At 44.2% G+C, this 12,678-nt stretch overlaps 1 protein-coding gene across 5 annotated transcripts in view; it reads left to right on the forward strand.

The window, feature by feature from the left end:
• LOC140385525 (acyl-protein thioesterase 1-like) overlaps nucleotides 1-12,678 on the forward strand; it is a 96,593-nt gene that overhangs the window by 70,439 nt on the left and 13,476 nt on the right. For all 5 annotated transcript variants that reach the window (XM_072467758.1, XM_072467760.1, XM_072467762.1 and 2 more), the window contains one exon: nucleotides 6,105-6,206. In XM_072467758.1, the coding sequence (XP_072323859.1) occupies nucleotides 6,105-6,206 (102 nt within the window). The remainder of the gene's footprint in view (nucleotides 1-6,104; nucleotides 6,207-12,678) is intronic.

Raw genomic sequence — 12,678 nt, forward strand, 5'->3', positions numbered from 1 at the left:
CTCAACTTCCCCACCTGCCAAAGGTTTCAACCAGCACAACCTCCTGAGACGCTTCAGCCCCATGAGCTGGTGACGTCCCCCTGGGCGAAGGTGGGTGTGGACCATTTTCACGCGCTCGGCAGGGACTATGTAATCGTCATTGATTACTTTTCAAACTATCCAGAGGTCATACGCCTGCATGATTTGACATCGTCCGCTGTCGTAAGGGCCTGCAAAGACACCTTCGCTCGCCACGGCATTCCGATTACTGTCATGTCGGACAATGGGCCCTGTTTTGCCAGCCCGGAATGGTCGTCCTTTGCTGCTTCGTATGGCTTCACACACGTGACGTCCAGCCCTCTGCATCCTGACCCACCCATAATACCACTGTGTTAATATGTTTCTGTTCTTCCTTGTCATTACAGGAATTTGTTTTGTCGTTCAACATTTCCCCGTTCTTTGTTTATGGTACAACCTCGTTGCTATGTCGCACCCGACATCGCCCCTTGTATATAGTTTAGCCCCATGTACATGCTGTCGATATTGCACACACACATCCAGCTGCACTCAGTACACATCTCTATTTATAACCACATAGGCACATGTTCTTGTAAAAAAGGGTGGATGTCATGATTTTCAGGTAAACATCATGGTACAAACATACATCCATACTGATGGACAGATCAACGGACCAATCAACACACACACAACACCACAGGCAAGAGCATACACACTACAAAACCGGGAACACGACACTTCCCGGGCAGTCCAGCAGGAGACAGCTCAGGGCACAGAGCTCACAGCAAGCCACTCAGACATCCACCATGTGCTGAGTGCCACTCCAGTATAGTATTAGGAATAGGTCCACAGATTCTAGGGTTATGATCGAACCTCAGTAACCAGTTTACCACTGTAAATAAATGTTAGTAATAAAACTGAGTTGTACCATTTGCAACCGTGTTGGTTCGTCTGTGTAGCAGAGTACCCAACACATCAGGCAAATGTGAAGTTATTGAATATCTGGGTCACGTCAAAATGTCAACCAATTTCGATCTATCTTCGGCTTATTGAATTATTATGCAAGGTTTGTCCCTAATTTGGCGACTATTCTAAAACCCTTGCACAACCTACTATGTCAAAATAAAAAGTAGAAATGGGGATCAATGTGAGAGAACATTAGACCATAAGACATAGCAGCAGAATTAGGCCACTTGGCCCATCGAGTCTGCTCCGCCATTCAATCATGGCTGATATTTTCTCGTCCCCATTCTCCTGCCTTCTCCCCATAACCCCTGATCCCCTTACATTGTGCAAGCCAAAGAGGCACTCCCAAGTCAGTCCTGATGCATTTAAAGGATGTGAGGCAACCTGCCTCTACCACCTCCCAGGCAGTGCATTCCAGACTGTCACCACCATCTGGGTAAAAAGGTTTTTCCTCAAATCCCTCCTAAACCTCCTGCTCCTTACCTTGAACTTGTGTTCACTCTTGACTGACCCTTCAATTAAAGGGAACAGCTGCTTTCTATCCATCCTGTCCATGCCCCTCATAATCCTGTACACCTCGATTAGGTCGCTCCTCTGTTTTCTTTGCTCCAACCTCTTTTCCCAACTTAAATGTTCCATCCCATGCAGCATCCTGGTGAATCGTCTCTGCACCCCCTCCAGTGCAGTCATATCCTTCCCATAATGTGCCGACCAGAACTGCACACACTACTCCAGCTGTGGCCTCACCAAAGTTCAATACAACTCCAACATGACCTCCCTGCTTTTGTAATCTATGCCTGAGACCTTGAATAAAACTGAAATCCATTATGCGCAGATAGAGAAAGAAGCCCGAGGAATCATTTTTGGAATATAGTGGTTCTACCAATTCCTGTATGGGAGAAAACCCACCTTGTTGACGGACCATCATCCACTAACACCGATTTTTGTACCTCATACCAGGATTTCATCACTGAAAGCGTGCAGAACGCAGAGGTGGGCATTGCTCTTGTCAGCACACACATACGTGATCAAGTACCATCAGTCAAACCTTCATGGGCATGCAGATGGACTATCCAGATTGCCCTTACCAAATAGTTTGTTGATCAGTTTATGTGAAAATATTTTCTACTTTGAGCAAGGAGATACGCCTCTGTAATTGCAGGACAGGTTGAGAAGCATACCAGAAGGGAGCCAGTTCTGTCAGAAGTTATGCACATGGTGCTTCGATGCATGACTTCATGAGCAAATCCTGAGTTAGAGCCATGTTCCACACGATGAGTTATCTGTACAGATAGGCTATCTCCTCTGGGAGATGAATCGTCATTCTACCATTATTAAGAACACTTAAATTAAACAAATTACACAATGCCCACTGTGCAATTTTAAGGTTGAAGGAGACAGCCAGGAGGTATTTTGGTGGGTTGAGGTTAGATGCTGAAATAGAGAAGGCAGGAATGTGTTTGTCTTGTGCAAAAGTGTGGTACGTGCCACCATTAGCCCCGTTGCACCCATGTAAATGGCCAGAAGAGGCCTGGCAATGGGTACAGGTTGATACGCTGGACCATTGGGAAGGGCATATGTTTCTCATTCTAGTTGATGCTCACTCAAAATGGTCTGAAGTTGTCATCATGAAGTCAACATCATCGGAGAAAAGAATTGAAAAATTGGGTGAAACCTTCAGATTTGGTCAGCCTGAACAACTGGTGAGCGATTAATGCACCGCAGTTCATATCTCGAGTTCATAAACTACTTGAAGGAGAACAGAATTAAACACATCCAGGTTGATCCTCATCGCTCTGCCACAAACGGGCTGGCAGACTGTTCTGTACAGATGATAAAACATTTGTTAAAGATAATCAGAGAAAAAAATTCATTGTCTAAACCTTTTAAGCCAAGTCCTGCTCATGGACAGGAATGCTGCATATTGAACAACCCAACTTTCTCCGGTGTTGCTAATGGTTAAATGTCAACTATGCTCGACAATCTTTTTGCAAAAACCACCCAAGACAAACTAAATTGTCGAGTAAATGCAGCAGGATCAGGTCATGTAGCGGAATAGCAAGATGAAACGTGTTTTTGGCTAGGGTCCGGCAATAGTAAAAAGTGGATTCCTGCCACCATCTTAGCAAAGATAGGACCAAGTCTCCTACACTGTACAAACCCAAGAGGATGGAATATGGAGAAGGCTGTCACATACTAAGTCAACCCCAGATCACTATGTCCACTCTGGTTAAGATAACCATTGATGGCACTTGCACCAAGCCAAAGACACCAGAGGTTGCAGCAAGTACTAAAAAGCAAACTCCTGACTTTCTCCAACAATCACACACAGAACAACTACTTCCGGAACGCCTGACTTGACTGTTGTTGGTTGATTGCTTTTGTTGATTGACTGTTCATGTTCCTAATTGATAATGCTATACTGTTTATTGTGTCCGCTCTATTGAGTTAAAGGGGGAGGAAATGTTTTCAGTGTTTTTAACGTTTCCTCACAAACAGCCTTTTAACTGAACAGGGGCACTTTTAAAAGTGTGACATCATCTCTGTTGGCATGGGCAGTCTAACATCGCAACCTGTGGTGTTAACATCTTCTTAATGAAGTCCTGAATTTTGGTTGAACCTCCCAAGGCCTGTAGGCTCTTATCTTGAATAAATATTTTCAAATATTCTTTTAAAAAAATTCAGATTCCATTGACATTTTAACAAAATTACAATATTTCTTGCTGTAATGCTTTTGGGTCCAAGGTTGTCACCGGAGTTGATTCCAGAACTTTATGGCCTTGGTAGCTGAAGGCATGGCCACTGATTGTGAAGCAATTAAAATTGGGGATGTTCCAGAGATACCTTGACATGCTCTGGAGTTGATGGGGGATTACAGAAATTGTGGGTCTGGAGCAGAGGGGAGGGTGTGCAGCCATGGAGATATTTGAAAACGAGCATGAGAATTTTAAAATTGATGCATTGCTTAACCAGGAGCATGGGTGAAAAGTCCTTTTTTGAGAGTTAGGACACAGGCAGCAAAGTTAATAATAATCTTTATTAGTGTCGCAAGTAGGCTTACATTAACACTGCAATGAAGTTAGTGTGAAAATCCCCTAATCGCCACACTCCAGCGCCTGTTCGGGTACATGGGGAGAATTCAGAATGTCCAAATCACCTAACAGCACATCTTTGGACTGTGAGGCGGAAACTGGAGCACCCGGAGGAAAGACACGCGCACAGACAGTGACCCAAGCTGGGAATCTAACCTCGGTCCCTGCCGCTGTAAAGCAACAGTGTTAACCACTGCTACCTTGCCGGATAACCTCCGGTTTACAGAGGTATAATGTGGAAGGCCAGCCAGGAGTGCGTTAGAATAATTAAGTCTAGAGAGTGTGCTGAAATGGATCAGAATGAGCTGACACAGGGAGGGAGTTAGGTAATTTTATGGCGGGAGAAAGAGATGGTTAGTCATGACTGGATGTGGCGTCGGAAGCTCATCTTGTAGTCAAATGTGACTCAAATTGCACAAACAGTTTCTGCCTCAGGCAGTTCCCAGGGAAAGGGATGGAGTCACCGGTGTTTGTAATGGGAACTGAAGTTGGTTTTCAGTCTTCCGAATATTTAGTTGGAGGGAATTACTGCTCATCCGTAATTGTTGTCAAACAACCAGCCTAACAGCTTGCAAACAGTGTAGGGGTCGAACAAAGTGGCAAAGTAGTGCTGGGTGTTGTCAATGTAGATGTGGAAACTGATGCTATGTTTTTAAATGATGTTAAATGATGCCACTGAGGGGCAGTATGTAGGATGTAGGAGGGAGCAAGGATAGCTCCTTGGGGGACAACAGATAAAATTGCAAGAGCAGAAAGAGAAGCCAGGTTATTCTCTGGCTGATCTTAAATAAGATGAGAATGGAGCCAGACAAATTCCAATTCCCTCCCAGCTGGATAACTATGGAAAGACATTGGATGAGGATGGCATGGGCAACTGTACTAAAGGCTGCAGACAGGTTGGGAAGGAAGTCACAGGATGCCATTTGTGACTTGGACAAACTGTTTCAGTACTGTGGCAGGGATGTTATCCTGTTTTTAGAGGATTTCAAGCATAGAGTTCTGGGAATGATGGACATGGATTTTGGAGACTACAACATTCAAAAAATATTACAACCTCCAAAGGCTTTCCTTCAACCCTGGTAGCGGGGGCATCATTGGCAGCTGTGGTTCCAGCTCCCAAGATCCGGAGAGAATTTGCTCTCTCAAGTCCTCCACGTCCTTTCCATTTGTAAGGCACCCTTAAAAAATGACCTCTTTGACCTGATATCTTTGTGGCTTTGATGCCAGTTTTTTTTGTGAAGCCTTTTGGACATTGCGCTACATTAATGGTGCAATCAAAATTAAATTTGTTATTGTTAGTTAAATTACCTGTGAAGTGTATTGGAATGTTTTTTTTCTGAATATTAGTATGTAAATGCCACTTGTCCATTGTAAGGTTGATTCCCTGTGTAGGTTACTGAACGCCATTCTTGCACACTGGAGCTTTTCCTTTTGCAGAAGCTTCCTCTGACCATACTGCTGTTCCTGTAGATTTTTGAAGCAAGCGTCTTTGCACGTAAATGTCTCTGGGTAGAAAATGTCATGTGGGGTTATATTTGGGGTTGTCGACCTGCAATTTTTATCAACTGGTAATTTTTACCCTTGCTGCGTGTTATGTAAAACACATGAGAAGCCACAAATGTTGTGAAAGAAACTGTGGATATGATCAACAGGCTATCAAATAATGCCCCTGAACCTTCAGGAGCAATATGATGGGGGAAAAATATGTAAAATGTAGCTGCAAGTTACACTAAGCACATTTAATCACAAGCTTGTTGATACTGCTTGTAATCACTGCAATGGAAAGGAAATCTATCATTATCAATTATTTGTTTTAAGATTAGACAATATTTTTAAGAAGATCGTTAAGTGAGTGTGAATTTGTAGCGATATTTTCTATCACATATTTATTGACCATTGCAGCCATAGATCAACAAAGTAAATGCCAGCACTCATTTTAATGAAAGGTGAAGGTATTTTAACTAAACAGGGCTTCAGCTGCAAAATGTTAATAATTTATTTCTGAAAAAGTTTAACACTGATTTAATTCTTCTTATTATTTATTTGTAGGGAGGAGCTCTGTCATTGTACACCGCTCTAACAACACATCAGAAACTTGCAGGAGTGATTGGCCTTAGCTGTTGGCTTCCACTTCGGAACTCTTTTCCAGAGGTACAAATAAAATAATCCACGCGATTGCTTAATGTCATTACTCAGCGAGCAACAAAGTTCAATAGCAGTCTCCCATCATAAACTGTTTCTGGACTGGCCAAAGCCTCTGTGCAGCCACCCAAAATCTTCGAGGCCATCTAGGTTGCAGGTGTGGTGCAGCCAAGAAATAACGTTCTGGTCACTTTTGATCCTGAGATAAGCTTCTAACTTTCATATGTGTGATGTCTCAAAGACACTTTTACTCCCGTAATATCACGTGGCTCCGTCCCTGGCTCAGCTCATCTGTTGCTGAAGTCCTCGTCCATTTCTTTGTTACCTCAAGACTCAACAATTCCAATGCACACCACGCTGGTCTCCCACATTCTACCCTCCATAATCTTGAGGCTATCCAAAACTTTGCTGTCTCTGTTTTAACTCGATACCAGTCCCATTCCCCTAACATTCCTGTGCTCACTGATCTGCATTGGCTCTCAGTCAAACAACATTTTGATTTTGAAATTCTCATTCTTGTTTTCAAGTTTCTCCAAAGCCTTGCCTTTTCCTATCCCTGTAATCTCCTCCAGCCCCACAAATCTGAGATATATGCCCTCTTCTAATTCTCGCTTTTTGGGCAGTCCCAATCAGCTGTGCCTTCACTTACCAAGATCCCAAGCTTCAGAATTTCCTCCACACATCTCTGTCTTACTTGCCTCCTTAAAACCTACATCTATGGCCAAACCTTTGGTTATCTTACCTAATATCTTTTTATGTGGCCCATTGTTTTATAATGCTCCTATGAAACACCTTGGGACATTTCATTATATGTTAATGGCACTATATTTATATAAGTTGGTGTATGTGCCAAAATATGAAATGTATTGGCAACTGTAATATTAATAATTGCATGCCTTTTGTGATTCAAAATGTACACCGTCTCACTGCAAACATATGGATGTCTCATTAGCTCATAATAACAGAAATGATACGAATTTGTAATTCAAAAACTCAGTTTTGTAAAGGAGCAAATAGTGTTACTTTGCCATTCTAAAAATAATTGAAAACTGAGCATTGCTAAATATTTCCTAAGATTACAACTAATACTTTGCTTTCCGCTTCCAACCCTTCAAGTGAATGCCATAGAATCACCACAGTGCAGGAGGAGGCCATTTGGCCCATCAACCTCCGAATGAGCACTCTACCTAAGCTCATTCCCTCTACCCAGGCTCGCTCCCTTGCCCCGTAACCCCACCTAACCTGCACATCTTTGGAGTGCGGGAGGAAACCGAAGCACCCGGAGGAAACCCACATAGACATGGGGCGAACATGCAAACTCCACAGACAGTTACCACGGCCGGAATTGAACATGGGTCCCTAGCGCCGTGAGGCAGCAGTGCTAACCATTGTGCCACCATGCCACCATAATTAAAACACAGCCAGTGTTATTGGTTATCTTACTAATGCATGAGAGGCATGAAGTGAAAACCACGCAACAGTGCTTTTACTATGGAATATATCACATTATAGAATGAGAAATCAATCCATTATGCAAAGGTGCTAGCAATGAGAACTTATGTAGTTCAGCTGTACGAAACTAAAGAATATTTGTTATCTATTGTCATATTTTCTTTTGTATTTTGATGCAACCTAACTTTTCCTTCTGCAAATTCTATTTTTGAAAGAAAATCTCCTTGAATACTTATTGCAGCTAATGGTGAGCTGGTACTGTGAGAAACTTGACTAGCTGTTTGGAGTAAAACAAAAGAGCAAATGATAGTGGCATCATATCCATTTGAAGAAGCAAATGTAACCTATTACTCTTTTTTTTCGAGAGCATAATAATACATTCCAGTCTACTGTACAGTAAGTTGAGATTTCTGGTTAGGTGACTAACCAATGCTAAATGTGAAACCCAGCTGTAAACAGCGTGACATTATTATTAGCATTGCGGCAAGAAAGGAATAACTTTTTTTTCCCTCAAGTTTGATAACTAGCATTTTCTTGTTTCTTTGAAAACTGGCCATTTCTTCAGTCTTGCAATTTATTCAATTTATGCTTTTAAAATTTGAAAATACTATTTTCTTTTTTTTAAATATTTTATTGAAAATTTTTGGCCAACCATCACAGTACATTGTGTATCCTTTACACAGTAATATCACAGTATAAATAACAATGGCCAGTTTTATAAACAAGAAATAAACAATATATAAACAAAAACAAAACTAAATGGCAACTGCCTTGTCCCAGATAAATATTCTCCAAAAATATGTTTTAACCGTCCAATATACAATTATTTATAACAACAACCTATACATATTATACTTATATACTTATATATTAACATCCCTGAGAATCCCTCTGGTTCCCCCCCCCCCCCCCCCCCCCCCCCCCGGGTTGCTGCTGCTGTCTTCTTCTTTTCCATTCCCTCTATCTTTCTGTGAGGTATTCGACGAACGGTTGCCACCGCCTGGTGAACCCTTGAGCCGATCCCCTTAGGACGAACTTAATCCGTTCCAGCTTTATAAACCCTGCCATGTCATTATCCAGGTCTCCACACCCGGGGGCTTGGCTTCCTTCCACATCAACAGTATCCTGCGCCGGGCTACTAGGGACGCAAAGGCCAAAACATCAGCCTCTTTCGCCTCCTGCACTCCCGGCTCTTCTGCAACCCCGAATATAGCCAACCCCCAGCTTGGTTCGACCTGGACCCCCACCACCTTCGAAAGCACCTTTGCCACCCCCACCCAAAACCCCTGTAGTGCCGGACATGACCAGAACATGTGGGTGTGATTCGCTGGGCTTCTCGAGCATCTCGCACACCTATCCTCTACTCCAAAAAATTTACTGAGCCGTGCTCCAGTCATATGCGCCCTGTGTAACACCTTAAATTGTATCAGGCTTAGCCTGGCACACGAGGACGATGAGTTTACCCTACTTAGGGCATCAGCCCACAGCCCCTCCTCAATCTCCTCCCCCAGCTCTTCTTCCCATTTCCCTTTCAGCTCATCTACCATAATCTCCCCCTCGTCCCTCATTTCCCTATATATGTCTGATACCTTACCGTCCCCCACCCATGTCTTTGAGATCACTCTGTCCTGCACCTCCTGCGTCGGGAGCTGCGGGAATTCCCTCACCTGTTGCCTTGCAAAAGCCCTCAGTTGCATATACCGGAATGCATTCCCTTAGGGCAACCCATATTTTTCGACCAGCGCTCCCAGACTTGCGAACGTCCCATCTACAAACAGATCTCTCAATTGTGTTACTCCTGCTCTTTGCCATGTTCCAAATCCCCCATCCATTCTCCCCGGAGCAAACCTATGATTATTTCTTATCGGGGACCACACCGAGGCTCCCGTCTTTCCCCTATGCCGTCTCCATTGCCCCTAAATTTTCAGAGTAGCCACCACCACCGGGCTTGTGGTGTATTTCTTCGGTGAGAACGGCAACGGCGCCGTCACCATGGCTTGTAGGCAAGTCCCCCTACAGGACGCCTTCTCCAATCTCTTCCACGCTGCTCCCTCCTCTTCTCCCATCCACTTACATACCATTGAGATGTTGGCGGCCCAGTAGTACTCACTCAGGCTCGGTAGCGCCAGCCCCCCCCACTATCCCTACTACGCTGCAAAAATCCCTTCATCACTCTCGGGGTCTTCCCGGCCCACACAAAACTCATGATACTCTTCTCAATCCTTTTGAAAAAAGCCTTCGTGATCACCACCGGGAGGCACTGAAACACAGAGGAATCTCGGGAGGACCACCATTTTAACCGCTTGTACCCTCCCTGCCAATGACAGGGATACCATGTCCCATCTCTTGAAGTCCTCCTCCACCTGTTCCACCAACCGCGTTAAGTTTAACCTATGCAATGTACCCCAATTCTTGGCTATCTGGATCCCCAAGTAGCGAAAGTCCCTTGTTACCTTCTTCAGCGGTAAGTCCTCTATTTCTCTGCTCTGCTCCCCTGGATGCACCACAAACAGCTCACTTTTCCCCATGTTCAGCTTATATCCTGAAAATTCTCCAAACTCCCCAAGTATCCGCATTATCTCTGGCATCCCCTCCGCCGGGTCCGCCACATACACCAATAAATCGTCCGCGTAAAGAGATACCCGGTGTTCCTCTCCTCCCCTGAGTACTCCCCTCCACTTCCTGGAACCCCTCAATGCTATTGCCAGGGGCTCAATCGCCAGTGCGAACAATAATGGGGACAGAGGACATCACTGCCTCGTCCCTTTATGGAGCCGAAAATACGCAGACCCCCGTCTATTCGTGACCACGCTCGCCATCGGGGCCCTATACAGCAGCTGTATCCATCTAATATACTCATCTCCAAAGCCAAATCTCCTCAACACCTCCCACAAATAATCCCACTCCACTCTATCAAATGCTTTCTCGGCATCCATCGCCACCACTATCTCTGCTTCCCCCTCTGGTGGGGGCATCATCATTACCCCTAGCAGCCTCCGTATATTCGTATTCAGCTGTCTCCCCTTCACAAACCCAGTTTAGTCCTCATGGACTACCCCCGGGACACAATCCTCTATCCTCATTGCCATTACCTTGGCCAGAATCTTGGCGTCTACATTTAGGAGGGAAATATGTCTATAGGACCCGCATTGCAGCGGGTCTTTTTCCTTCTTTAGGAGAAGCGATATCGTTGCCTCCGACATAGTCGGGGGCAGCTGTCCCCTTTCCTTCGCCTCCTTAAAGGTTCTCATCAGTATCGGGGCAAGCAAGTCCACATATTTCCTATAAAATTCGACTGGAAATCCATCCGGTCCCGGAGCCTTCCCCGCCTGCATACTCCTAATTCCTTTCACTACTTCCTCTATCTCGATCTGTGCTCCCAGTCCCACCCTCTCCTGCTCCTCCACCTTAGGAAATTCCAGCCGGTCCAGGAAGCACATCATTCTCTCCTTCCCATCCGGGGGCCGAGCTTCGTATAATCTTTTATAGAATACCTTGAACACTCCATTCACTCTCTCCGCTCCCCGCTCTATCTCTCCTTCCTCATCCCTCACTCCCCCTATTTCCCTCGCTGCTCAATTGATTTCCCTTTTCCTCAATTGATGGGCCAGCAACCTGCTCGCCTTCTCCCCATACTCATACTGTACACCCTGTGCCTTCCTCCACTGTGCTTCTGCAGTACCCGTTGTCAGCAAGTCAAATTCTACGTGTAACCTTTGCCTTTCCCTGTACAGTCCCTCCTCCGGTGCCTCCGCATATTGCCTGTCCACCCTCAGAAGTTCTTGCAGCAACCGCTCCCGTTCCCTACTCTCCTGCTTTCATTTATGTGCCCTTATTGATATCAGCTCCCCTCTAACCACTGCCTTCAGCGCCTCCCAGACCACTCCCACCTGGACCTCCCCGTTATCATTGAGTTCCAAGTATTTTTCAATGCACCCCCTCACCCTTAGACACACCCCTTCATCTGCCATTAGTCCCATGTCCATTCTCCAGGGTGGACGCCCTTCTGTTTCCTCCCCTATCTCCATATTAAACTGCCACCTTCCGACGCCATCTTGGTTTTTGCTTGCCTTCCTTGCCGCTGCTCTAAAGGATCCACCGCAATCTGGCCACTTTCCTCTCCTTTTTCCATCCGTATCCAGGGGGGATTCCCTTCTGGTTTACCGCACTGTGCTTTTAGCCGTTAAAATTGCCGTTGGGGCTCTTATTAAGAGCCCAAAAGTCCGTTCCACCGGGAGCTGCCGAAACGTGCGACTTAGCTGGTCATCGCCGCACCCGGAAGTCGAAAATACTATTTTCAATGTACAATTGACTCATCACATTGAGTTACTGATAAGCCTGTTTTGGAGAATGTTACTTTAGAAAAAGCCTGTTGATGTTTGCAAATTTTGTAAAAGCTTTTTCTAATTTATTATTCTTGATGCCTGCTTGAGCCTATAAAATATACTGTTTGACATACAAATTTGGACTTCCACAATAATTTTTCCTTTACTGAGATTTTCTAACCTCTGTTTGAATTCACTCATTTTGAGTATCATTTTTGGTTTTCCTAACTTTTCTAGTGAATTCCTGTCATGACAGCTCCCTGTTCTACGTTCATTCGTAATAGTAAACTCTGTGCTCCTTTTGACAATTTATGAAAAGTCTATTCTGTTGATTTTTAATTTAAAACAAGTTTTTTTTTAATACCGGCAGCCCATATTAAATGCTTTGAGATCAGTTATGGCACTGCAACATGTGTGGTATTGCTCCCTCTACTATGCTTGTAGTTGTGACTTCATTACTTTTTAAAATTCTATTTACCTGTGTTGTCCTTGTTTTTAAAATGTGTTTTCAGTCTATTTTTTTCTTTTCTATTTAGATAATTCTAATCCATCCTCCCCACCCCCCAAAAAAAACTGGGAATCTGATTCATCTAACATATCTTAACTTGTTTTTCATCTTTCTCATGATCTTTATTGAATCTGTTCTTCAAAATAACTGCTCCTATTTTAACATCAAGATTTGGGTAAGACTGAATGGTGCAAAT

The sequence above is a fragment of the Scyliorhinus torazame genome, chromosome 11, assembly GCF_047496885.1.
Source record: "Scyliorhinus torazame isolate Kashiwa2021f chromosome 11, sScyTor2.1, whole genome shotgun sequence".
NCBI classification, from domain to species: domain Eukaryota; kingdom Metazoa; phylum Chordata; class Chondrichthyes; order Carcharhiniformes; family Scyliorhinidae; genus Scyliorhinus; species Scyliorhinus torazame.